General features: G+C 40.8%; 3 protein-coding genes, 1 long non-coding RNA gene and 2 other non-coding genes across 9 annotated transcripts; all 6 read right to left on the bottom strand.

Moving 5' to 3' along the window:
• Positions 1-296: 296 nt before the first annotated feature.
• On the bottom strand, positions 297-10397 carry LOC120111058 (uncharacterized). Its single transcript, XR_005512187.3, has 2 exons — positions 6572-10397; positions 297-6519 (listed from the first exon to the last, which is right to left on the bottom strand). It is a non-coding gene; the product is annotated as an uncharacterized LOC120111058 (long non-coding RNA).
• Positions 9335-9416, bottom strand: LOC120111251 (small nucleolar RNA R16). The gene has a single exon (XR_005512327.3). It is a non-coding gene; the product is annotated as a small nucleolar RNA R16 (small nucleolar RNA).
• On the bottom strand, positions 9521-9606 carry LOC120111249 (small nucleolar RNA R16). The gene has a single exon (XR_005512326.2). It is a non-coding gene; the product is annotated as a small nucleolar RNA R16 (small nucleolar RNA).
• Positions 10398-15561: 5164 nt separating the features above from the next.
• LOC148714152 (thioredoxin domain-containing protein PLP3A-like) lies at positions 15562-16863 on the bottom strand. The gene is made up of 6 exons (XM_089924117.1): positions 16846-16863; positions 16631-16726; positions 16316-16357; positions 16178-16239; positions 15922-16019; positions 15562-15834 (listed from the first exon to the last, which is right to left on the bottom strand). Exons 1-6 carry the CDS (start codon positions 16861-16863, stop codon positions 15719-15721), a joined length of 432 nt encoding a protein of 143 aa, XP_089780243.1. The 3' UTR covers positions 15562-15718.
• Positions 16864-17045: 182 nt separating this feature from the next.
• LOC148714151 (zinc finger BED domain-containing protein RICESLEEPER 2-like) lies at positions 17046-20640 on the bottom strand. 4 transcript variants are annotated; one of them, XM_089924249.1, is made up of 6 exons: positions 20314-20640; positions 19305-20205; positions 17742-19094; positions 17401-17650; positions 17220-17302; positions 17046-17131 (listed from the first exon to the last, which is right to left on the bottom strand). In XM_089924249.1, exons 2-5 carry the CDS (start codon positions 19464-19466, stop codon positions 17229-17231), a joined length of 1839 nt encoding a protein of 612 aa, XP_089780375.1. In that variant the 5' UTR covers positions 19467-20205; positions 20314-20640; the 3' UTR covers positions 17046-17131; positions 17220-17228. The 4 variants fall into 4 exon arrangements, with proteins under 4 accessions (XP_089780375.1, XP_089780374.1, XP_089780373.1 ...); XM_089924248.1 differs by having other exon boundaries at positions 17742-19455; positions 20080-20205; XM_089924247.1 differs by having other exon boundaries at positions 17742-20205.
• Positions 20641-24512: 3872 nt separating this feature from the next.
• On the bottom strand, positions 24513-26545 carry LOC103714788 (polyol transporter 5-like). The gene is made up of 2 exons (XM_008802196.6): positions 26294-26545; positions 24513-26189 (listed from the first exon to the last, which is right to left on the bottom strand). Exons 1-2 carry the CDS (start codon positions 26442-26444, stop codon positions 24754-24756), a joined length of 1587 nt encoding a protein of 528 aa, XP_008800418.4. The 5' UTR covers positions 26445-26545; the 3' UTR covers positions 24513-24753.
• Between the last annotated feature and the right edge of the window lie 319 nt (positions 26546-26864).

The following is a 26864-nucleotide window of genomic DNA, read 5'->3' as shown; positions in this document are numbered from 1 at the left end:
GTCCCAAGCACCTCGGGCAACCTAGCTCTTCATGCTGGGCCCGCTCCTCAACAGCCTCACACCTCACCTTGATCTTCGAGCTACGCTTCGAGAGCATCGTGATAAACTCATACACATAGCTGATCTTATGGGCATGTTGAAAAGAATAATAAGGATTAGTAGCTGAAGTGAACAACTTAATGAAGGTTTGCAGGTCAGAAGCTTAACCGGATGACAGTGGTGAGGCCTCGTTGAAGACACTGGTGCCACCGAAGCGCACTATCTCTTTGTCAGTCGAGAATAGCATAGCTCAAACCATCTCCTTCACCACCCAAGGGGTCACCAAAGCTGAATTGGACTCTTGATTGCCCACCTCAGGAAGTAGGTTTTAGAGGAGTGGGCCGGAGATGAAGGGTCTTCCTTGGGAGCTGAAGAGCTCGAACCTGACCATGCAAAGCCACGAGCCTCGGGGGCGATCGGCGTGGAGATGTAACAATAGCAGATAGTTGGGTGAGGACGACCCCCTCCGGAGGAGCCGACCTGATCAGCGATACAATCTCGACCTCGAGGTCGAGCTCCACAGTTCCCTCATAGTATAGGGATGTCGAGGGAGACATCAGGAACCGAGGCATCGCCAGTGACCTTGATGGTCGCTTTGGTAGTGGGGGCTAAGGAGGACTCCCCCTTCAACCCTTTCCCTCGGGGGGGCTTACTCTCGACAGGCATAGCTAATCTCTTATTCATCTTCCTCTTTTGACAGATTAACACGAGGTCGATCTTGATGGCAGCAAGAGCTGAAAAAATGAAGATAAGATTAGAAAGGAATGAAATGCTAGGCTTGAGGGAGGTCCATTTCCTCTTATGCGAGGATAGACACCTTGCAGTTTGGGTTCGATCGGACCTCGAGCTCAGTCTTCATGCAATGTGCTAACCATCTTGGTTTGAGTCGGAGGATTGAGAAGCGCATCCTCACCTAGGGCTAACCTTCTTGCCAATTCGCGGAAAGGGAGGGCGCCTTACTAAATAGGGGCACTTTGCTTTCCCACAGAGGTCGGTGGAGAATGCCAGATCTTCAAATTATTCAGCCGAAAGATTTAATTAGAGATATCCCAATACCCATGATATAATAATAGTTAGAACTCTCTTCAACCGGCTCTTTTTAAGCTAGATAAACAGGCTGAACTTAATTGTTACATTGAGCTAGATAAACAGGCTGAACCTCCTGTTCTTCCTACCCTGTTGAAAAAGAGACAACTCCCTGCTCCTCTTCTTCGTATGAAATAGTAGTGCCTACCTTTCATTTCGTCGAATTGGAATTACCAAGCCTGCGAAGAATGACCTAACAACAAGTCCCCTTTGAGGCGATAACCTCATCTCTGTTCATGGTGGTAGAGAAAATAAAGAGAGAGACAAGGAAGTGAAGAAGAAGACAAAAGAAGAAGGTCAAGCAGCCAGAAAATAGATAACTACTAGAAATCAGAGAATGAGAAGGATGCTCAAGCCGAAGATAAGAAACTTCGCCAGAGTACCACACGGGAAGCTTTGACACTTCAGGGTTTGAGCGGAGAAACAAATGAAGCAGAAAGTATAAATTAAAGGAAGATGCCACCCACATATAGAGGTGTGAACGGTGCTAATCAAAGCATCAGTTTAGCTACCTAAGCAAATTGAGGCATGTGTCAGCTTGGGATACGGTGCGACCGATTCACCAAATCACCAGAGTAATGGCGTCTCAAAATAGCCCTGCATTAATTGCACTCCAAAATAGTCTATATCCTGTGACGCTTTAAGAAGGCCAATCGATACATTTATTGCCTCATGATAACAGCCCTATCCTCGATCATGATAACAACTTGACCTCCATCGCCCGAACTAGAATGTAACTCGACCTCAAAAGTGAGTGGGAGGGAGTGATGGAAGAAATATTAGACACTTCACCCTCGGACTAGACAATCTCAACAACCTTGATACTAACCGAGATAGGTGACTTCTATCCCAACCAAAGAGCCAACCAATCGTGGTGAGCAATTTCGCTTCTGACCAAGGAGCTAATCGATATGTGCCAACAAAGATTATCAGTCCTGACAGCAACAGGATGTTGCAACAGTTTTACATTCGATGCACGATCAATGCCGTAGGCCATCAACGCAAGGCCATACTACTTACCACCACTTGACCACTAGTGAAGGGTCCTATGCTGGACACTCTCCGACAAACGAACTTTTTGCAAGCCAATCTAAAGGAGTCCAACTCCAACACATCTCTTTGTCCAGCTCGGTTTCAACCAACCCTATCATTTCAAGCTACGCTCCAACCCCGATTCGAATTCTACGGCAACAGAAAAACATATTGCTAAAAATGCCATCTTCGAGTAAAAACTTGTCATTACCTATCCGATTAAATTTTCCATACATCAATTTATTAAGCAACATTGAAGCATCTTAAAATAATGGAAAGCATATTGCTAAAAAGGCTTGCGATTCTCGCCTATAATCTTGAAATATTTTATCTTGTGATATGAGTTTTTTTTTAATTTTGTTTTGTGGGTAAGTGAGGGCTGGGATTAGCGCCAAAACCCATAGCACTGGCAACAAAATACTTGGAACTCGCTGATAGGAAAAGAAACGAGATCCACACACCTTCATCGTTCTTCAAATCCACCATGGGGTTGCAACAGGGATGTCCTTTATCCCCATATTTGTTTATTATCTGTGCTGATATTTTGTCACGTGCTTTGCAGAGAGTCTGCGCCAGCCGAAAGCTGGAGGCCTATATTCCAGCACCAGGGGCTCGACCTCTCTCCCACTTATTTTTTGCTGATGATTGCTTTCTCCTGACCAGGGCACGAGTTGCTGAGGCACGGGTTCTTCGCAGGGTGGTGGCGGACTACTGCGCGACGTCTGGCCAGAGAGTGAACTTTCTGAAGTCAGCTATCACTTTCAGCCCCAGCATGAAGACCAGAGTTCGACAGGAAATTCGAGGGATACTGCAGATACCGGAGCAGGAGGGGACGCTGACCTACCTGAGATTTCCCATCATTGGCCAGCGGCTACGAGTGGCAGAGTATTCGGGCCTGGTGTAGCAGGTCCAGAGTAGGTTGGAGGGATGAAGGGCGTCTTCCTTATCCATGATGGGGAGATTGACTTTGATCAGATCAGTGTTGGGATCCATACCAATATATCTCATGGCCAATACTGTGGTGCCGAAGATGATCTTGTTGAAAATCGAGTGTCTTCTTCGGAGCTTCTTATGGAGGACACACAGTGGAGGCCACGGAGTGCATCTGGTGGCTTGGGAGTAGGTTTGCTTTCCTACCAGCGAGAGTGGTCTGGGGGTGCAGTCTATTCTGGAGAGGCACGAGGCTTTCATCGCTCGGCATGCGGTTTAGTTTATGCTTGAGCCACATAGTCTTTGGAGTCAGATGATGGCAGCTAGATATGGTCGAGGGATCCTAGAGGTGGCACGAAGGGGTCGCCTAGTTTCTTTCATATGGTGCGAGATTGAAAGGTACCTGCTGACCGCATCGGCAACACCAGGTAGTTGATAGGTGACGGTCGAAGCATTGATGTAACCAGCGAGCCATGGATGGACACCCTTTCTCTGAGGTGTTGACCGATCATGGTTGATACAGAGGCAGTAGAGGAGCTATGAGTTTGCGACCTCCTAGTAGCAAATGGAGCAGAGTGGGATGAGGCTAGACTTCGGTAGCTTTTGGGGTACACCTAGCTGCGAGGATCCGGTCACTTCTGTTACCAGGATGTGCAGGGCTGGATGTTAGGGTATGGGGTACCTCGAGCTGGGCCAGTGTCAGGCTAGAAGACCTCTCTCGTGTTATCCAGCCAGAGCATGAGCGGGGGCCGGATTGTACTTGGATCTGGAAGTCTGGACTCCACCCGCGGGTAGCCCTCTTCTTATGGAAGATGTTTTGGGACCACCTTCCGACGAGAGCAGTGCCGAGCAGGCGTGGTTGGAGGATCCCCACAGAGTGTGGGACGTGTGCAGCTGAGAAGTCGGTGGACCATGTGCTTTTCTAGTGTACATGGGTGAGGTCAACATGGCAGTGGACCGGAATCCTGCAGGAGGCTTGGACGCGAGGCTACAGTTCTTTTAGGTGATACGACAGTGGCTGGCCAGTTCGAGGACTTGTCAGGAGGCTATTAGAGCGACTTGCATAACTAATTAGATTTGGCTGGCAAGGAACACTCGTACTCTTGGTGAGCGCAGGGTGTCACCGAAGTTTCTTGCGGAGCTTACTCGAGCACAGGCCACGAAGCTCAGGCCCATCCTTTCTACAGATAGACCTTTGACAGCTCGGAACACCTCCTCAGATGGTGTTTTTCACCTGAGAGTGCCCACCCCCAAGTTTCCTCAAGGTTAATTTCGACAGATCGATGTTGGATAGCAATACGCAGGACGATGTAGGTTTTGTCATATGAGGCCCGCACTCCAGGATGGTGGTAACTAGGGGTGTCAAAATATGACCCGACCCACCAACCCGACCCGCGTTCGACCCGCCATAAACAGGTTCGGATTTGGCCAAAACAGGTTCGGGTCGTAAATAGGTTGACCCGTTTAACCTGTTTATTAATTGGGTCGGATACGGGTTTTAAATGTCTTGACCCGTTTAACCCGTTTAGATTGTAATTGAGCTGCTGCCGTCCATATAAGATCAGGTGGTTTATAATCACTAGGAATCCTCACAAATCCTAGGTCCCTAACCCTTTTCTATTCCCCGTGCGCTGTGCAGCCATGCGGCCGTGTCGTGCGAGGGCTTGGAGTTGGAAGCACCGAGCACGCGAGTCCGAGAGGAGGGGAAGATCGCCGCGGTTAGGAGGAGGGGAAGATCGTCGTGGTTAGTATTTTAATGTTCTCATAATTTCGCTACTGCCCTAATTTTTTATTTTCCTTTTCTTTTGTTTTTGGTTTCAATCGATCTAGGTTAAGTAAGTTTCGCAAGGATTTCTCACTTGATTTAGATTTTTATTCACAAGGTTTTAAAGATTTTCTTTTGGATCAGCAGTTCTTCCGATGAAGTGAGAGCTTCGTTACCTTTTTTCCTTCTTTGTGAAGTTGTTGCTCTTCTGGTCCTCGGTGTTCTCCGATTCCGACTTCTTTCTTCGGTAGAGTGAGAGCTTGGAACCCTAGGATCGTCAGATCGGATGGGGGATCGGCCCAGAAAATAGAGTTGAGAACCGTTTCTTGGATAGGAGAGGTGATTTCATCCATCCATTTTCCGGAGTTAAATCTTCGATTTTCTTTCTCTCTCTTTTTATATGCAATATTGCAATGTTACTTATTTTTTTACCCAGGTTTAAAATCCATATAGTAGCATTCAGAAAAGATTTAAGAAGATCGACTATTTGCTTTTTTTTTTTTTGACAACTTGATAAAATGACCAAGATACTGTTTTTTTTTTTAAAAATGCTGATCCTATTCATCGACTTCTTTTTATTAAATTAATAATATATTTGCTGGCTTTCAGATGGAAGCTCCTGGAATTAGCTGGATCTCTCTTATTGCCGAAAACAAGTCCATTTACTTGGATCTTAAATAAGCTTATCATCTACCTCATGTTTGTGAATGTCCGCACTGTAATACTAATTTGGTAAAAGGTGTGCTTTTTGCCTGGCACTGTTTGGAATTTTCAGAGATTTGGTAGCATAAGAACAAGACGGGGTTTTAATTTCCATTTGATATTATTTAAGTGTCATACGGGATTTTCTTGAGCATATTGCTATCCCAAGGATAGCACTAAATCCTTTAGCTGACCTATCAACCATGTGAGAACATTATCTGTTGTTTGATTTGAAGTACTGCTTTGTTTATTCCTTGAGAGCAGAGATCAATGAAATTCCATACCGCCTTGTGGTTGCTGGTCGATTTTTCTTCAACATGCGTGGTCTTTGAAACTTGTATTTGTGGAGGTTGGTTTTGTTGGTTGTTGTTAAATTTGGCTCCTTTTTCCGCCGAGAAAGTTCTTAAGTTTGGCCTTTGGTTTATTCTTTGTGTCTTGCAGATAATATTATAATAGTAATTCCTTCTGTGAAATCTTTTCTTTTTCTGTCTTTTGGACCTCTTCCATGCATAGATTTTGCTGAAGGATTGCTCCTTATTGCATTAACAGAGACCATCTCAATTTTATGGATAAGTGTCGCCTTAGTTATTGTTGTGTCTTGTTGTTTTCATTTTTTATCTTTGTTGTTTTCTTGATTCATTGTGGTTATACTATTGTAATTTAGGCTTGTTATGCTGTTTGTTTGTTAGGCCATTTGTGTCCCTCGGTCAAATCAATTTAACTTGTTATGTTTGGTCACTTTGTTTCTAAGATTCTGGTGTGGATTACATGCTATGTGCTAGTGTCACTGGGGTAGGTTCTGTATATTACTGGTCCACTACATTTCTTTCTTCTATCATATTATGTGAGTTGCTTCTGCTCATAAAGCAAACTAAACTGTGTTCCATGGGTCTCTACTGCATATTGTTGTTTCAGCACTTTCTGTGCCTCTAAATCTTATGATTTACATTTGTTGCTTCACTAACCTCTCATGTATCTCAGATGCTTTTCATGATTTACATTTGTTGCTTCACTAACCTCTCATGTATCTCAGATGCCTTTCATGATTTTCAAAAGCTTTGGATTATATTGACAAAATTGTCCTTGTCTTTTCTCCAGGATGCTTACGGGTACCATTTATGGATTACCGATGTTTGTCTGTGCTTGTTAAATTAGATAGAGATTGTACCAATAAGCTGCAACCTTACTTCAGTGAAGCATGTCCTTTGCTGGCAAAAATTCTCAAGGTGAAATTGTTGTTAACATTGAAAGACTACTCAAGTGCTATTTCAGAGACTGGATACATACTTAAACAAGATGAAGATAATTTGGAGGCACTACTGCTTCGTGGCCATTCTTATTATTATCTCTCAGACCATGATGTTGCTACATGGTTTGACTTATGAAAATTCCTATACAGAATTACAGATATATGTAAAAGGTTTCAAACCTTGTGTCATATGTGCACTCTTTTGCACTTTGCTGCAATGATGTTCTCCTTTTATTTAAGCTGCAGTTACTAACTCAACTCTGCAGATTATCACTTCCAAACATTTGCAATGTCTAATGTCTGCACATGTTTAACATTCTGTTGCATGCTAGAGCTAATTTATTCTAGTGCTTTTGGTATGCCAAGAAAAAGTGAACAAAAAAGACATAGAAGTTTAGAAGAAAGTTTAAGATGCAGGCAGTCCTATATCTATGTTGGTAACCATGCATATTGTTCAGATGTGATATACTTTGCTAAAGGAAACAAAAATTAAAGCCTAAAGGCAACAAAAAGGGGCAAGCAATCTTTTTTCAACTAATTTTCTTAATTACTGCAAACAGGTTAAACAGGTCGGGTCGGATTGGACAAACAGGTTAAACAGATCAGGTTAGGATGGGTTGGGCAAACAGGTTAACTGTTTATTAAACAAGTTAAACGGGTCGGGTCGGGTTACCTGTTTAATAAACAAGTTAGGTTCAGGTTGTAATTTCTGACCTGTTTAATAAACAGGTCAAGTTCAAGTTTATGATTTTCTGATCCGATCTGTATCTGACCCGACCTGTTTATGTCTGACCCGACCCGATTGCCACCCCTAGTGGCAACATGTGGCTGTTGTTTGACACATCGATTCCAAGGGCAAAGCTGCGAGCTGTCTGGGCAGGTCTGCATCATGCACCAGTTCGATCATTCTAGAGGGCGACTCAGCCACGGTTATCAGGTGGATTCAGAGGGGGTCGAGGGGTGACAATACAAACCACCCCTTGATTCATGACATTGGGATGATGATGAAAGATGGAAGGGCCTTATGCCTTTGTTTCCCTTATGAAACACCTGCTTTCAAATGACCGGTGTTGGAAGAGCACATTAATAATAACTGAAAAACCCACCCTTATGCTTTGAGTGCTCAGCTTCGTCCCTGGAGAATCGGCATGCCAAGAGAGATCTCCCTCATCATAGGAGTGAAGAAAGGACCACAAAAAGACAGGTAGAGTGACAGAAAAATGGTACCAGTCGTGGAAGAGAAAGTTGTGAATTGGTCTCAATAAGAGACCTAGCGCGCCTCATGCGCAGATGCGTGGAATAACATGCGCCCAAGGAAAATACTAAGACAGGAGTTTCTAGTAACAATTAGTAATCTTTGGTCTGCTAATGGTCCATGGACTCGCATTCAGTAATTAGTCTTTTTAAGCTATGTAATTAGTTTTCAGCACATGCTATGTGCGAGTGCAGGGGGCTGGAGTAGAACAGATAAACAGAAACAAAAAAAAAAAGAAACCGACTCAGACAAAATGTGGCTCAAACAAAAATTCAACTGCAGTTAGAAGGCGAGCAAGTATTTTCAATTCTTTAGTTTACCTTTGTTTCCCTATACAAAGACAACATCATAAACCAAAACCAAGTGAAATAAAACTAACGACAATAAAACAACACTCTAAGCACAAGGGCACTAGTCCTTTTTCCATTTTTCAGCACCCTAAATAAAAGTACACAAACAAATACAAAAGTATAATCAAATGCAAAAGCATAAGTGTGCTCAGAAGAAATAATCAAATCATAGAGCAGCCTCATATGCCAAGACCTATAATTCAGCTTCGTCATCACAGTTGAAAAATCAAACCTCAAAGAATGGCAAAGAATGGTTACTTTGTTAAAACAAAGCACGCGCACAAAAAAGAAGTGCAACGTAAATATTAAGGATAGATCCCTCAAGCTTTTCATAATCCATATGCAGTAACCTAATTATTAACCAGAAAAATATATAAATGTTATACAAACTCATGAGGGAGATTGCTACCAATCCATCACAACCATCAAGATTCAATGGCTGATAACTGCCCACCAACAATGTAGTTTCCAATAAAAATGTTTGGAGAGAAAGCAGAGAAAGGAGTGTCTAATTTAGATGGTTAAACAAGGGGAGGAGAAATGATGCCAAGAGGTACCTGCTAACCAATTTTTCTTCAAATCTCTCTCTATCTTAAGATAGAGATTTCCAACTTAAAAAATAAACTTTTTGTAGAATTTTACCCAAAAAAAAATCCGGACATGAAAAGAGCTTTTCTTGCGGCTAGGATCTGCCAACTAAGAGATGACTATAAACTAATAACTAAACAGCAAGTGTGCATTAATGAACAATTTAATAATCGGAGATTGTTTCTGGAGAAACACAGTTCTGAAACACTTAACAAGACTCAAATGATGAAGACAAGGCTAAAATCGATAAAAAGTTAAAAAAAAATAGAAGAATAATCCGTTGCAAAAACAACTATAGAAGAGAACTTTTGATCCAATATTCCAAATGGACAATCATATATGGCATCAGATAATAAGCGGAGCGTAAGTCCACACAACCACTTCAGTGTGTAGGATAAGATATTTGCATGAATTGCCATCCCTCCAGAATCCTAAACAAATTCCAAAGCTTGCAATCTTGTAAAAATGTTAGCATACCGAGTAAAACTAATGAAAACATGACTCAAAAGTGCGGTAGTTAGAAAAGGGGCATCAGATAATAAGCGGAGTTTTAGTCCACACGACATTTCGGTGTGTAGGATAAGATTTCGCAATCACATCACTTGCCAACTTAACAAATTTTTGTTCTTAATACATGAATTTTTTGCTGCAAAAAATAGGAATTTCGAGTGGACCATTTGACACCAGAGCAACCAAGTATTATGCATTGGGCTGGTAAGCCAACCATTTAGCTCTCTGCACCCGTTATATCTTCCCAGACAAAGAATAAACCATCTGAGAAGAGAGTAACTGGTGCAATTCCTTTGCTACAAAGCTTATATAACCAAAAAAAAAAAAAAACTATTACAAGATTAAAAAGTGGTGTCAATCGATAGCTCAGAAGATGCGTATTTAATCAAAGACACAAAATAGATCTCAGATGTCCAGACATAGAAAATTTTCGGCATCCTCATCATAGCATATCAACAAACACTTTATATGAAATTAAATAAGAAAAGTTAAGAGAAAAAAAAGAAGGAAATACCGATCTCTCAGCTGCGCTCCTTGAAACAACAAGGAAGGCAGAGATTGCAGACATTCAACATGGCATCAGTTTCTGACCGCCCGTCTGCTTCGAATCTCGTCATCGAGAGTGCAAAAGATTAGAAGGAGAAGAAGAAGAAGAAAGAGAAATAGATACACGAAAGAAGAATCGAGATTTTTGATGGAGAAAAAGAAACACAGGAAGAAGGAGAGGGAGAGGAATGGGAGGCTGCGGCGTTCGGCAGGGGTTTAAAAAGGGCTCCCCCCTTGGAGGCCTAAAACACGAACTAGGGTTTCGATGCAAGGGTATCCAGCAGCATTCTGAAGACCAGGAAGTACTGGGCTGTGGTATGATGCTCCAAATTTTTGGGCTCAAAACGGGCCAGATTGTGTTGCCTTATCGACACCCAAAGGCGCACATGATCCTTCTCCCATTGGGCAGAAGTCAATTTTGTTTTGTTTTGTTTTTTTTTCCAAATTTTGTTGGCTAGGGTTGGTTTTAGTTTAGCTTTTTATTTTTTTTAAAAAAAAAACTTTTACACTTCTAAATAACCTATACTAAAATATTTCAAGCAAAATAATAGAATAAGACATTTTGAATAAGAATAGTAACTAGAAAAATCGTTCAAGATGGCCCAATCTAGTTATTTATTATTTTTTTATTTTTTCTTATGAGACAAGATTATACTTTGCACATCTTAGCAAGCTAGTTTTGCCTTTTCGTAGGTACCATTCTGTCTCTGCAGCATATATTGCTTGACGAATAAAATTTATGTATCTGTGTTAACTCTCTTAATAAAAAGAATAAAGACTCAATTCGAGCCATTTATGATATTTATTATTATATTTGACACACTACTTTAAAAATTGGAACGACTAGTAACTTGAAAAAGATGCTTGGTCAAGGATCATTAAATCATCCGTTGGATCAATCTAAGTCAACCCATTCCATCTAATATATTAATTATTAATTATTTATATTTTAAATTTAAAAATCATATATATATATATATTTAGAAAAGTATGAAATAAAATATGCATGCATTGTTGAAATAGTTTTAGGTTGTTTAACAAATGAATTTTGGAAAATTGATATTTCATGGAATGTAAAAAGTTTCATGAGGAACCTTCTCAAGCTTTTCATAAAACTTGCTTACATAAATTGAAATTTGTTAGTATCATTTTTAAAAATACTTAGTTGCTCATAGACAACTCATGTCTCTAAAAGTTCTAGGATTCCTCTTTTTCTCAATTTTTTATAGAGTAAAATTGGACCTTTTTAGGCAACCATAATGTTCGATGAGACACAATAAAACTGCAGTCCTATTGCAATAAATCAAACAGAAGATTAGTAGCAAGTGGACGGAAGAAGCTTTTGGCATTTGATGAGGAAAGGTACGACCAAGGAGGGGAGGCCTATTGCAGTGAAGAGTGGTGGGAGATGACGTCGCCGCCGTCATTGGCAAGGGAGTTCAGGAAGGGGAGGGCATTAAGAGTGTGAGAATTAGACTTTCATATTGATGTAAAAAATTTTGAAAGTAAAGGGTGGGGAGAGGGATAGCGGACCGCATCGTTATAGTTATCAGGTTGTTACTACTATGATTGTGAGGAACTGAAGGCTTAGAAGAGACTTAGGGTGGCCAGTGGGGAAGGGAAAAGGTGGGAAGGTGGGGGGAGGGAGAGAGAGAAAGAAAAGGGGAGGGAAGGGACAAATTGTTGGCAATTGTTGGTCTGGTACCATGATCTAGTAAACATGGTGGAGTTAGAGAGGGTGACAGAGAGAGAGAGATATAGAGAGAGAGAGAGCAAGAAGAACCTACTTGTTGATGCTTGCCGACATACCACGATGTTTGGCGTGGGTGACTAAGGCGAGGGGGAAGAGAGAAAGGGAGGGTTCCTTGCTGCTATCTTTTGCCTATCACCAAGCTTCAAGGTGAGAATGATGAAGGGAGCGAAAGAGAGAAAACAAGGGAGTGGCTACTAGAGAGAAGAAAGAAAAAGAGGGAGAGGGCTCAAGCCTTAGCTCGAGGTGTGATGCTTATTGAGGAAGGTTCTTGCTGCTTTCCATCGACCATCCAAAAATTCATGTCGATACTAGAGAGAAGAGTCTTGTTCAAAGAGGGAAGAAGCAAAGCAAAGTGACAAACATAAAGTATTCAATCAAATCCTAATTACCTAAATGATAAAGTTTTATTCGGTTTGAAAATTGGTTGGTTCCCTTGAACCCAGATGATTTGAACAAGATGGTGGTTCAATGGTTGTCTAAAATAAATCTTATAAAATGCACCAATTTTTGTGGCAATCCAGGTTTAAGCGGTTATCTAGCTCAGATGCCAATCAGTTGACAATTCCACCGGTTCAACCCGATTGGTCTAGTTTTTAAAATATTGGACAACGATGGGATTTGATTCTCTTCATGTTGAAAGAGAGTTTGTAGATGCATATTTAAAAAGATAAGTACAAAATGGAATTGCTCGTGCAATCTGCATGTGGTTAAAATGGAAACACAATGAGCAGACATTTTTACAATAAGCAGAACAACAAAAAAAGAAGTTGTTGGCATAGGCCACACGGTTGAGATAAACCCTAACTAGGTCAATACGCTCTTACAAGTTAATGGGCCAACTCACGAACCATGAGCTTGGATAAAAAAGAAGTGAAGCGTTAAGCGGAGAGACCCTTTGTAATGATCTGCATAGGAAATAAAACAAATTCGAAGTTGTTGGCGAGCCACATGTTTACGAACAAAATGAAAATCAATCTCAGCATGTTTGGTGCAGGCATAGAATGTTGGATTAGTGGTGAGAAAGACAACGCTAAGATTGTCACACTGGAGAACTGGTGAATCATGGAGGTAGACACCAAGTTAATGAAGCAAATGTTGGATCCAGATGAGATCGATGGTAGCATTGGCTAACCCTTTATATTTAGATTCAATATTGGAGCGAACAACAATGCATTATTTCTTGGCACTCTGAAAAATGAGATTAGGACCAAGAAACATAGAAAATCCGCTGATAGAGTGACAATCATCTGGGTTCCTAGCCTAATTGGGATCAAAGGAGGCATGAAGTTGTAGGAAAGAAGACCTAGTCGTCAAGAGGCCATGGTGAATAGTGTGTTTCAAGTAACGATGAATATGTTTGACCGTTTGCCACTAGGGAATAGTAGGGCAATGCATAAACTGACAAATATGATTAACAACAAAGGTAATATTAGGTCGTGTTAAGGTAAGATACTAAAGTGCTCTGACAATGCTACAATATCGAGTAGGATTACCTATAGGATCACCAAAATGGAGGGACAAATGGGAGCTTGTAGCAATAGGAATAGACACAGGCTTAAAGCCAACCATGAGTTTTTATTGGCATGTGTATAGCATGTTGGTTTATTCAAAAAAAAAATATTTTTTCCATTGACATCATATAGAACGATACACTATCTGAAGTAGGTCGGCCATGCCGACCTAAGAACTAGAACAAATACTAAAAAAATCAAGCAACAATAGTGAAAAAAGGTTATAGAGAGAAAAAATAAATTTATTTAAAAAGAAATAAATGCCAAAACAATCAGTTTGGCTCCTCTCGCAAAGAACCCTCAAGCCTTTGATCTCATAACCTCTTTCTTACCACAAAAGATATCTCACTAAACTCTCTCTCAACTACGTCACCATCTCCCACTAGATCTTGAAAACATCACTATCCCACTTCAACTTAAAAACAAACTCAAAAATATTATGCCTAAGGCTCAACTTAACTAAAATAGGCCAACAATAAAAGATAAACTATTCTAACAAAAAAATTAGAATAAGAGATAAATACAAACTAGAAATAGATTTCTAGTATAGGTAGGACAAGCAATGGACTTCCAATATTATTTATCTAGTCTAAGAAGCTGATGCACCATTTTGGAGAAGAAGTCGAAGTCACAGCAGAGCACGAGAAGCAAATGCAGTAGTCTACAAAAGTAGTAGAACATGTAGAATATGCAAACACAACAAAGAATGAAAATATTGAGGAGAAAAGAGAAAAGAATAGATGCAAAAGAGCCATAGGATCAAAATAGGATCAGTCATGCTTCTGATACTATGTCAGCGACAGGATTTAAATCTCTCCATGCCGAAGGAGAATTTATAGATGCCTTATATAAAAAGATAAGCACAAAACAGAATTGCTCATGCAATCCGCATGTGGTTAAAATGGAAGTACAACAAGCAGATAGTTTTACATCAAGTGAACTATTTTCCAACAAAAAATAGTTATAGATATAGGCTAGGCAGTTTGGATAAACTTTGACTAGATCAATAACATTGATTAGAACTAAAGAATCAATTCTCTCGGTCTCCCACATCCTTCTAGTGATCTTGCAACTGTGATCCATGTCTCTAAAATCTCCACATTGGAGAGATACCCATGTTGTCTCTTCCTCCATAATCTCCTTGTCCTCATCGCTCATCTTTGCGGAAATATTTCCACATATTATAATGATGAAGATTAGTGTGACTCGAAAGGAAGGTTAGTCAAAGAGGAGGAGGAAATAAGGCTCACAAGGCCAGTCCAGCCTAAAAGTAGGCAATCGGGGCAAATCAAATTGCAATCTCCAATTTGTAGCAAATCAGCCATTCAAAAAATGATGCAGACCACACATCCATTGAACCACATTTGAATTTGGTTTGGATAGTGCAAGTGCACCAAATGTTTCAATTTTTCTTGTGGTGTTTGGCTCGTGGTCATCTAGCTACAGCTTTGAGTAGTAGTAGTACATAACTGTGTCACCTCACTTGCACTTGATGTCATGCATTGTCTAAAGATTTGCAAGTTCTTTTCTTTAACTATCCTTCCTCTGCACCATTGCGGGTTTATGCAAGGGAGGCAATGAGTGTGGCTGCAAGCCATTGATAGTAATAGTTTCCCTCTTTACTATTACAAATTGGTTTCCCTCAAGGCTCATTATGCTGTAACTAGGGCTGCAAATGGGTCGGGTCGGGTCGGGTCCTGAGTGACCCCGACCCGACCCGGTTTTTTGTTCGGGTCCTAATTTTGGACCCAGACCCGACCCGGTTGAAATTCGGGTCGGGTCGGGTCGGGTCGATGCCGACCCCGTCAGGTCATTCGGGTCGGGTCGGATCCGGATCCAATCGGGTCCGGTCGGGTCCATGAGATGTTTTCTCTTGAACAACACATCAAGCTAAAAACAGCCAAGAAAATAGGTTGGCAATCTTAAGTCTGGACAGAAGAACAGGAAGGACACCTGGATGGAGATAAAATAAGAAAGGTTGTGCAACCAAAACGTAACCCATCCTCGTGAGCAAATGGAATGGGTTATCAAGAACATAAATTGTGTTAAATTGACTGTGGCGAAAAATGTGCAAGACTTCTAAGTTATTCCGTTCTTCATCTGGATTTAACGAGCAGAAGCAGCTCTGGACTTCCAAATCAGCTAAAAACCGAGCAGTAAAAGAATATAGTTTCAATAACCAACCAGAAATGTGGCACCATGAACAAGAAAAAACAACAATCTTTAGAAAGATAAAATAAGAAAGGTTGTGCATCAGTACATATCATAGATGATCTGAAGCCCTGCTTGTTTGCTGGAATTTGTGGGTTCAAGAACCCCTAGCGGATGTGCAAAAGTACTTTTCTCAGAGTATATGGTCAAGATAGACATTAAGATAAGAAAATTGTGGTATTGCTGTCTGCTCAGTCTGAATCAGAATCCTGAATTGTAGAAGACCTGATGTTCCTGTGTTTGTAACTGTCAGTATCATCGTCTGCATCTTCATCATTGTCACCTCCTTTCCTTTCATCTATGATGCCTGAAATTTTTTTGGGGGGCTTTTTATTATTTTTATGTATCTCACAAGATAAGTCATACAAAAGATCATCAAAGGAAGGATAGTTACCTTTTCTTTTCAGAAGATTCTCCAAGGCACTCATGGTAAAATCATCTTTGCTGCCAAGATCTTGAAACCCAATCAGCCTGTCGAAGGCAACACCATTTCTGGGATAATTGCCGTTAGATGTGTCAGAGCACAGTCAACCATATGAAGCGATAATAAAATGCAGAAAGTTTGGCCCTCAAGAGAGATGATAGTGATTTATCCAACATTATAAAATGTACTAAGTGAAGATGCGAAGTGAAAGACAAGGAGCCCTCACTTGAACAATATGATGCAAGGCAGAGTTTTGACTGCTAATTTTGTCACAAAGAAGGGCGCATTCTGCATCAAGTACCCAAGCAATTAGTCTCTTGTTTGCAAATTTCAACACAAATGCAAAGGGTTAGTGTAGACTAACTTCAGCATCCAGCTTGATGAACTTTGTATCAATGTGGGTGTTCTAATCAGTTTCAGAATACAAGATACTATAGAACCATCAAGCACAGTCCACTATTTTAGAATGGCATGTTACATCCCCAGTCAAGTCTGCATAGAGAAGTCCAAAAATCTTGAATGTGTGTTTCATTTTGTTACGGTTGATGAAATCTGTTAATAACGGTAAATATGTCGAGCAACAAGATAAAAACTAGGCTGAAGGGTACATAAACAAGCACAAAGCACAGGTTCAGCACAAGAAATTGATAGCTTTGAAACAGAGAGAAGATATAAGTACAATAATGCAGTTATCGCACTGAGTCGTTTGTATGTTGAACTCATCTTGCAGCAAGAAGCGGGTTGAGGCAACTGAGTTACCAAAGCATACGAAAACCTGAAACAAAAATGTCAAGTGAAACAGAATTCAATGATATGAAGTAGGTGTGAGACGCAGTTATTGGATGACATTTCATAGATAAAGTTTTAGCTATATGCAGCAAACACAGAATATACACATTCAATTTTTTCCATCTAAGATTGTAATACTGAGCCATTCTAAAGGATGAAGAATACCAATCACAGCCTTGAGTTCATCATCTGATAAAAATCTAAAATAGAAAGCAGACCCACCTAAAGGATGCATCATAGCATCAACATCATATTCAGTGAATTGTAGAATTACATAACTAAGAACATGTATAATGAACCACAATTTTCTTTATCCATTCGACCACAGCTAAAGGATCACCCGCACGGCAGAAACAATCAAGAACATCAGTTAAGATAGATTACCACCATCCTGCATAACTCAAAGAAGCAACGTGAGATGATGCAAATTAGAGAATTCAAATGTCAACATAATAATAAAGATGATTGTTACTACTTACCAGCATAAGCTAATCATCGGTATTAATATCAACAACAGTTTCGTAATCTTCAACCTTGTATTTTGTATGAGGAGGTGGAATATCTACAAATGAAAAAAATACGAAATTAAAAATCTCAAAGTTTCTAAGCACTAGTACAGCTGGTACATGATAAAATTTATGAATGTTGTAGAAATTGAACCTGCAAGATGAGGCAAGCTATCTCGAAGCCAATCTTGTGCGCATATCAATACCTCAACCGTATTCGGAGATAGACTGCTACGAAAATCATCCAAAACCCTGCCAGCAGTGCTGAAGGCAGACTCAGATGCAACGGTAGAAACGGGAATTGCCAAGATATCACGTACCATCCTAGACAATATTGGATATTTTGATTCATTGAATTTCCAATACTGTAGAATGTCAAAATTTTGATCTTCTAATGGATGAACCTGCTCCAAAAAATTAAATAGCAAGTCATTTTTATTAGAATTATTGACTAATAATTTAATGTAAGCATCCAAATTAGAGATCGTAAAATACCTTCTCTTCCAAATAGGTCTCTAATTCTGACTTCGATGGTTGGGTAACTTGTACTCCGTGGATGAATTCTTTATAGCCATGCATAAAACGATTCTCATCTCTTCCACCTTGGGATGTAGACACCCTCTCATCCACTTGAACAAGAGAGACATTTGTGCCATATAAAATTGCATAATTATCATAAAAAGTTTGAAGAACTTCACGCACTTTGTTGATCTCAAATGAAGCACGATCACCATTACCATGGATTGTGTGAAAGCAATAAATAATAAGATTCATCTTATGTCTTGGATCAAGAACAACCCCTACAGCAAGAATGTGAGAGCATTCCTTCCAATACTTGTCAAATTTTTCTTGCATCTTTAAAGCCATCATCATCACAACTGCATTTGAACTTCTAGATTCTTCAATCAAGAGCATATTGATTCTCCAAATTTCATAGAAATACAAATTTGCAGTTGGATTTTTTGTTTGTGAAAAAACTTCAGTTATAAGATGAAAAACCTTTAAGAAGTTACAAATAATAATGCCTTGAGACCAATCTTCCTCAGTTGGCGCATTATCAAAATTAGGATCCCGGGCCACAAGTCGCATAAATACATCCTTGAATTCTATAGCATCATTTAACATGAGATATGTAGAATTCCAACGAGTAGGTACATCTATGCATATCCTTTTCTTACCATTCATCTTGAACTGTTTCACAATTCCCATAAACAATTCCAACCTTCCTTGAGATGATTTTATATATTTAACAGCCTCACGGATCCTATGAATAGCACCCTCCACTACCTTCAACCCATCCTTCACAATCAAATTAAGAATATGTGCACAACAACGCACATGAAAGAATTTACCATCCAAAAGTAAATCTTTTCTAAATTGTTTTTGAAGTTCTGTTGCTACAACTGTATTTGCTGACAAATTATCAAGAGTGATTGAACCCAACCTTTTCTCAATATTCCAAGATAAAATACAGTTAGCTATAGCATCACTAATGACTAAGCCTGTGTGTGGTGAAGGAACCAACTTAAAATTGATAATATGCTTTTTCAGTTTCCAATCATTAGTGATGTAATGTGCAGTCAGACACATATATCCCAATGTTTGATTTGATGTCCACATGTCCGATGTTAAGCTGATTCTTCCACAGTTCGTCTTGAACAAATCTTCAAGTCTTCGTTTTTCCTTTTCATAAGTTTTAAAGCAATCAGAAGACAATGTTGTCCTTGAAACAATATGAAATTCTGGTCTAAGGTTCCTAATAAACATCTGAAAGGCTGGATGTTCAACTGTTGTAAATGGCATCTCTTGTAGAATTACCATCCTTGCAAGGTCCTCACGACTTCTTTCCTGATCAAATGAATAGGGAACTAATTCGTTCAACGGAACACCATCTTTCGAAGTCACAGTGCCTATTAATATTTTCTGTTTCTTATCATGAAATTTTTTTGCCTTACAAATATTAGTATGCTTGTGAAGATGACTTGTCCCATTTTTTGGATCAGCTGAAAAAATAAAACGACAATAATTGCATTTAGCCTTGTCCTTTTGGTTTTGTACCTCACAATAGTGATTCCATATCTCCGATCTCTTTCTTTTGTTCGTTTTAGAGCTATCTGTATTAGAAGGCTCTATAGCTTGAGAACTACCACAACGAAGTACACTTGAAACTTCAGCCATATTTTCATTGCTATCCATCGTAGACATTAACCTATTTTGCATAGAAATCAATAAAAATGTATGAGCATAAAATGCAACTTTATAGATGCATATAATCTAAGCTTTATAATGTCTATCATGTTATTGCATGCATAAAAAAATCATGATCAGTTTATTTACAAAATTTAAGCTATGAACAACATTTCAGTATTCCTAAAAGCTGAAGTAAATGCCATGTCATGTAGTTAACTATTCAAAATTACTGACAAAGTGACACTACAGACTTCATATAACTAAAGCGTACTTCATATAACTAAAGCATCTTTTAAATAGTTATAAAATGGAGGTAAATATGATTACTAAAGCACTAAGAAACTTAAAATATAGTGCACATAAAAATGAAGACCAGGTGAGAACCAAAATGATATTCGGCCAGCCCATGCAGTAACAGACTAACAGTCATCCTGATTCTTTCAATTAAATCAATAAATCATTATCTTTCCTCAAAGATACTCGTACTGTTTTCTTGAGATAATCCCATATTCAGCGCTGCTGCACTAGTTCGGTCCCAAGTCCCAACATCAAGTCCAGCCTCGTTGCCCTGTTACAAGACAAGCCCCCCTCGCCGGAACCTCCTCCCGGCCTATGCTAAAAAAAATACATAGGAGGGACATACCTTGGGACGACGAAGAATGGGGAGAGGGAGATCCGCGGAATGGGGAGCCGGAAGTCGGGAGATCTAGGGCACCGCCGCACCGGGCACAGAAGCTGTCTTCTCTTCTCCGCCGCCGCAGCTCAAGATCTACTTATCCATTATCATAATAGAACAAGAATAGCATTAGCAAAATATTTTGGAAACGATTTGCAAGATATCAGGATGAAAAATATAGAGGACAAAGGCGACTAGCACCTGGTACAGGCGTACAGCAAGGTCCTTGGGACGCTGAAGAATGGGGAGAGGCCAAGGGGGAGATCCGCGGACTGGAGACTGGAGAGCCGGAAGTCGGGCACGGCCACACGGAAGCGGTCTACTCTTCTCCGCCGCCGCAGCTCAAGATCTAGGGCACGGGGCACCTGGGCACGATCGCACGGGATCGAAAAAGAGAGGAAGGCGCTCAAGATCCAGGGCACCTGGGCTGCTGGGCAGTGGGCACGGCCGCACGGGATCGAAAAGGAGAGGAAGGCTGGAAGGCGATCGAGATCTAGGGCACGGCCGTCGGCCACACCACACGGAAATACGGGATCGAAAAGAGAGGAAGGCCGAAGGGTTTACCGGTTTAGGGATTTAGCTTTAAGCCTTTATATAGTAACGGGTCGGGTCGGGTCTCGGATCAAGATTGGGTGGACCCGATCCGACCCGAAAAATAGTTCGGGTCTAAATTTAGGACCCGACCCGGCCCCGCGGGTCCTAAAATTCGGGTCGGGTCGGGTCTAAAGCGGGTCGGGTCGGGTCGGGTCCCGGGTCGACCCGACCCATTTGCAGCCTTAGCTGTAACCCCTCTCATGGCACCACTCTGACCCAATCTTAAAGACTTGCTTCTTTAGTAAGATGGTATCCCTCTCATATTGGTGTGCTTGAGGAGAAATTTGATAGGGCTAGAGGGTACATTTGTTGTTCATTACCATCAAGGTCGACTGCAAGACATGGATGCTTACTTGGCAACATCTCTAAGCATGTCGTTGTAGGAAAGTAAAATGCATTAGCCATTCAGAATCTATAGGCGAATGCTATTTAACTAGAAGGCGACTCAACACAATTTCTTGTATAAATAAGAGGCAGTCTTCCACTAGCTAGCCATGCATATATGATTGTATCTTTAGTGTTTGCCTATATCTTTAATCTATGTTTAGTTGTACATATATTTGCTGAAAAGGGAGTCAAGCAGCAGTGTGAGCTGCAAAACTTGCTACACGAGGTGAATTAACATAGGTTGGAAAGATGATTTTCCTTTGCCTGTTGCTTTATCGACTTTAACTTGCTAGTATTTTGGGTTGTAGCTATTCATGCATGTAACTAAGTGATTCCTCTCTAATTACCTCATTAGAAAGGGGGAAGAAAATGCAAACTGTTAAAATATTTGCAGAAGAAGAGAAAAACAAAAGACAACGAGCGAGATCTCTATTCTGTCATATTTGGTGCATCTCGGGGTTATATATATTTGTATACAAATTCCATACAAAAAAATAATATAAAATGATATAGATTCACACTAACAATGGTAAATATTACTCACTGATACAAGTTGTTATATGATCCCTAAAATCACACTAACAAGATCATGTTAATAAAAAAAAATAATATAGGTTAATACAGAATCATGCTAATAAAGAAAAATATTACGGGCAATGTAGGTTGTTACGTGACTCCTAAAATTATACTAACATTCTCCCTCAAACTCAAGATGGTACTATAGGCGCCAACTTAAGTTTGAAAACTGGATCACGAATGTAACAAAATACTGACATACTAGATAAAGAGCTAGAGTAGTAGCTCAAAAGTTGACATGATAAACTAGAAGCTGACATAGTAACTCAAAGACTGACATAATAGTAGATCAAAAGCTAACATGGCAGCATAAAGCCTGATTTGATAGAACACAAGCTACTATAGTAGCTTGGAGGCTAATGTAGCGGATTAGAAATTGACATAACCACTCAAAAGCTGATATGACAGGCTGATATGTCTAATCGATGTGACAAATTGACATGTTTGTCGATGTGGTTAATTGACTTGTTTGATGAGTTGGCAGTGATAAAATATATAGAAGATGATAGTTGCAGCAAGGATAAAGCTTGAAAAGAAGGCAACCGAAGGTCAATGATTCTCGTATACGAAAGCACCATGGAAGAGAAGCAAGAGACCTCTAACTGGATGGTGAAGGTGCTAGAAGCAGCAAATAAAATCGAAGATAGAGAGAAAGAAGCCGAGCGACGGTGAGGAGAGACAACTGAAGATCTGATATTGAAGAGAAAAGCGGTGGAGAGGAGATACGGACCCATAGAAAACAAAGGATCTTTGGGTATTAATCTAATAGAAATAGAGGATATGCAGATCTACTAATTAAATCAATATTGATTTATTGGAAAATAGAGGATCTGCAGATCCATCAAAAAATAGAAAATTTTTGGATGTTGATTCATCCGAAAACAGAGATCAATAGATCGGCAATAGGGATCTTCAAAACTTCTAGACATAGTAATGATAGCCATAACAAAGGCGGAATAGATGGTGGAGATAGATTAGGTGATCAGTGGCTCTGATACCATGTTAAAATATTTTTTTAAAAAAAAATGAGAGAGAAAAATAATTTTATTTTTCTGTTCCATCATATTCGGTACATCTCGGAGTTATATATATTTGTGTATAGACTTCATGCAAGAAAAATAATATAAATAGATATAGAATCATATTAACAATGAAAAATATTATCGACTGATACAAATTGTTATGTGATTCCTAAAATCACTCTAGCAAGATCATGCTAATAAAAAAAAAATAGTATGAGTCGATACAGAATCACGCTAATAAAAAAAAATATTATGAATGATGCAAATTGTTACGTGATCCCTAAAATTATACTATTACAGACCTTACTAGAGCTTAGAAATCCTAACTAGAAAAGTTTTCACTAAAGCAAAATTTGGTAAACCAAGGAATCCTTGGAAAAAAAAGGATAGATCGATACGTAGCCATTCGAGGAAGGGAAGTAGAAGAAGATAGAGAGGGGTTTGGGAATGGGCGTAGGTGAGAAGGAATAATGTGAGAATAAGATTAGATAAAGAAGGGAAAGGTCGAGGTTAATAACCATGGCCGGCTAGATTGAGAAAGAAATAAGGAATGGATATCGAAGTGTTAAGAGTCTTTTTTTTTTTTTTTTAATGTCTTCTTGTAGATATAGAGGCCTAGTCTTTTGATACTTTCAGGAGTGCGAAAAAATCACATGAAAACTAAATGTTACTCTGCAAAAAGGGCAAATAGTCTTGCAACAGAAAAAAAAAAAGAAAAAAAATTATATTTTGACCCCTTAAGTTTGGAAGATTCTCACATACATGTTGTCATCTTTAATAATTTTCAAAATAATCCTTCAAATTTTCAAATCATTCCAAAATATTAGAATACCAAGTATGTATTAAAACTTCACAGTACTTAACGAATATAGTTACCAAATAATAAATAACTTTTTATTAAATGCTCCACTATCTAAAATTCTAGAGACAAAAGCTCTACTACTTATACTAATGCCAAACAAAATCTTAGTCCGCACACATGCATTACATAAAAAAGGATGACTCTCCTCCAGCCTAAACATAAGTTAAACAATCTCGTTCTGCTCCATCCATACAAATTACTTAATATCTTAAGCGTCCATCAAATTTCTCAAACTCAATATTTCCCACAGATAATTAGCTTAAAATCATCGAAATATACACTAATATCCGGTAAAGATATGTTATTAAGCCAACATTATTAATCAGGTTTGGGGGTTGCACATGGGCTGGCTCTTGGACAATATCTGATCCCATCTGGGTCAGGCCATGGGCCAATATTCGAAGACAAAGAATCTGACGGACTTGGATGACACTCACTAGGATCCACCGGCCACATGATTTACTCTAGAGAAGGGGGCATTCTTTTATTATTTTTTCAACTTTTTTGATATGAAAAAAGCGACCCCTATGGTTAGGAAAACGTCCAAGGACGTGAAAAAAAGGGGACCACAATGGTTAGGAAAATGTTCGACAACAGCAATGATGCAATGCTCCACCTTTTTTGATTTTTTGGTGAGCCCCAGTTCTCTAAATGATTAACGAGTCTCCGTCCAGAAATCACATCAACTTGCCAGCCCAACCAAGCCAGCCTAAACCTTCCCATCGACCGCTGTCCTCTTTCTTGGCTGGCTCCTTACTAATCTGTTCTTCACACGATTTAACCTACTCAGGATTGCTTGGCTCCTTTGCCAGACCACCGTCAAACAGAGGAAGCCACTCGTGAACTAGCTCATCTTCACCATGAGATATGGCTCACGTTTATCTCGATCAATTAACAAATGACCCAAGTTGGAACTAGCTAGATTTAACTTAACACAGATTCAGCTTAATATGTATGTATGCATGTATAATTATATCATTTTAATTATCATAATTATATGAGTTGCTGTGAGCTCGGCTGGACAACAAACAAGCCGAACTTGATGAGCTAATTACAATCATTTTCTAGCATCAGCTGAAAGGAAACTAATAAAATGGAACATAAAGCACCCTGCATCAAGTGCTTTACGGTTTTATTTTTCTTTAATCATGATTCTTGTTCGCAATGTTCAAGTAACAAAGTAATTAGAGAGTAATTGCGTTAAACCTCAGTCTTCGCATTGCTATCTTCTCCACCTCGGTGCACTACTTCCGCCTCACCCTTCTTCTTCTCTTCTTCTCCACCCTCCGGCTTCTTACCGAAGAGCACCTCCATGTCCTCCAGACTCCTTCCCCTCGTCTCCGGCAAGAAGAAATAAAAGAAGATCCACCCGGCCGCCGCAATCCCGGCATAAAGAAAGAAGCTCCCAGCTATGGTAATCGTCTTGTAGAGCGATATAAACGTCATGGTGATCACCCCGCTCACAATCCTGTTGGTGGCCGTCCCCAAGCTCGCTCCCTGCGCCCTCAGCCTCAGCGGAAAGATCTCCGAGGTGTACACCCACGCGATCGGCCCGAGGCCAATGGAGAACGAGCCGACGAAGGTCAGCACCGACGCGATCGACATCGCCGCCGCCCATGTCAGCTTCTCGTGAGGATGGTGTTCGATAACTGACAAACTGGAAGCAAGAATCACGAGAGAAATAACCATTCCTCCGGCGCTGCTTAGGAGCAACGGCCGCCGCCCGACACGGTCCAGCAAGAACGTCGCCACCAAGATCGCCGCCGTCTTCATGAACCCGACGGCCACCGTGGCGCCTAAGGAATTGGTATCCGACTTCAGCCCGGCCATCTCAAACACTCGAGGACTGTACAACACCACCGAGTCGATGCCTGAAGCCTGCTGGAAGAACTGCAGTCCGATGGCGGCGATCAGTATACGGCGCACCGACGGTGTCGGTCGGAGAAGCAGGTCTTTCCACACGCCCTCGCCATGGTTTTTCTTCGATACTGCGACGACTTCGTCGTTACAGTTTTCGGGTATTCCAGCGGCCTCTTTGATCTCCAGGAGCCGGAGTTGGGCTTCCTCCGGCGTGTCCGAGGTCTTGGCGAGGACCCGTTTGGCCTCGCCAAGCCGGCCCTGCATGACGAGCCACCGGGGCGACTCGGGCATGGCGAGGACAGCAATGGCTAGGAAGATCGGCGGCACCGCACCCACGCAGAACATAATGCGCCAGTTGAGGCGATCCGGCAGCTTGGCAAAGGCGAAGTTGGAGACGTAGCCGAGGAGGACGCCGGTGTTGATGAATACCTCCGGGAAGGACGTGAGGAAGCCGCGGGACGAGGTGGGGGCGATCTCGGCGGTGTAGACGGGGGCGATCATGAGAGCGTAGCCGACGCCAACGCCGGCAACAAGGCGGCCGACCATGAGGATGGCGTAGTTTGGGGCGAGGCCCATTAGAAGGGCCCCGGCGAAGAAGATGGCAGCCGCGAAGATAATTGTGTAGCGGCGGCCAATCCAGTCGGAGGTCCGGCCTGCGGCGATGGAGCCGACGAGGGCGAACGGGCTGATGATGCCGGCGAGGATTTCGACCTGGGTATCATTTATTTTCAGGTATTTTTGAATGAAAACAGAAGCACCACTCATCACCGCTCCATCTGTAGACAAGTAGTAGAAGAATTAGAAAAGACTAGTAATAGAAACGGCAAAATACTGCTGCTGACTTCATAACCGTCACACTTAAGAGAGCTAGTATTCTTGCCATAACCCAAGAGGATTGAGGTCATCGAAGCAAGCGTGGCACAGGCCAAAGCGTATTTGTTTCTTGGAGGCTTCTTTGGCTTCTCCAAGGCTAAAGTTTGATTGGGAGGAGGATCAGAAATTGCTGGTGCCTTGGCTTTCTGGTCATCCATTTCTCTGCTGTAGAGATGCGTTTCTTTTGAGGGAGGAGAAGAGATACTGCGCTAGTAGAGCGAGGGACTGGACTGGACTTGTTGTCAAGAGTATGATGGCTTAAATAATTGGATATGGAGGCCATGTGAGTTTGAGAGTCTTGAGGACTTGTCTTAGTTGTCGTGTCCGCGTGCAAAATGACAGCAAGATGACGACAAGAGTGCCGCCGGTGCTTGACTTTCTGGCGCAAGGTTGGAACTTAGCAGCACGGGTTATAAAACCATATTAGTATTCAAATGGCATTCCCTGAATTAAAATCTCACCTAACCAAGACGAAGTATGACGCTCGTATATGGGATTTGTTTGTCCAACATAGTGTTTCTCTAAATAGAAGATCAAAAAGTTCATTCTTTTAAAAAGAGCATGACAATATAAATCAT

Source organism: Phoenix dactylifera, chromosome 7 (assembly GCF_051530095.1).
Source record: "Phoenix dactylifera cultivar Ajwa chromosome 7, Ajwa_hap1_PhDact_Kaust_v1.1, whole genome shotgun sequence".
Taxonomy (NCBI): Eukaryota; Viridiplantae; Streptophyta; class Magnoliopsida; order Arecales; family Arecaceae; genus Phoenix; species Phoenix dactylifera.
Note: the sequence above shows the minus strand (reverse complement) of the source record. Positions and strands in the feature narration are given on the sequence as shown.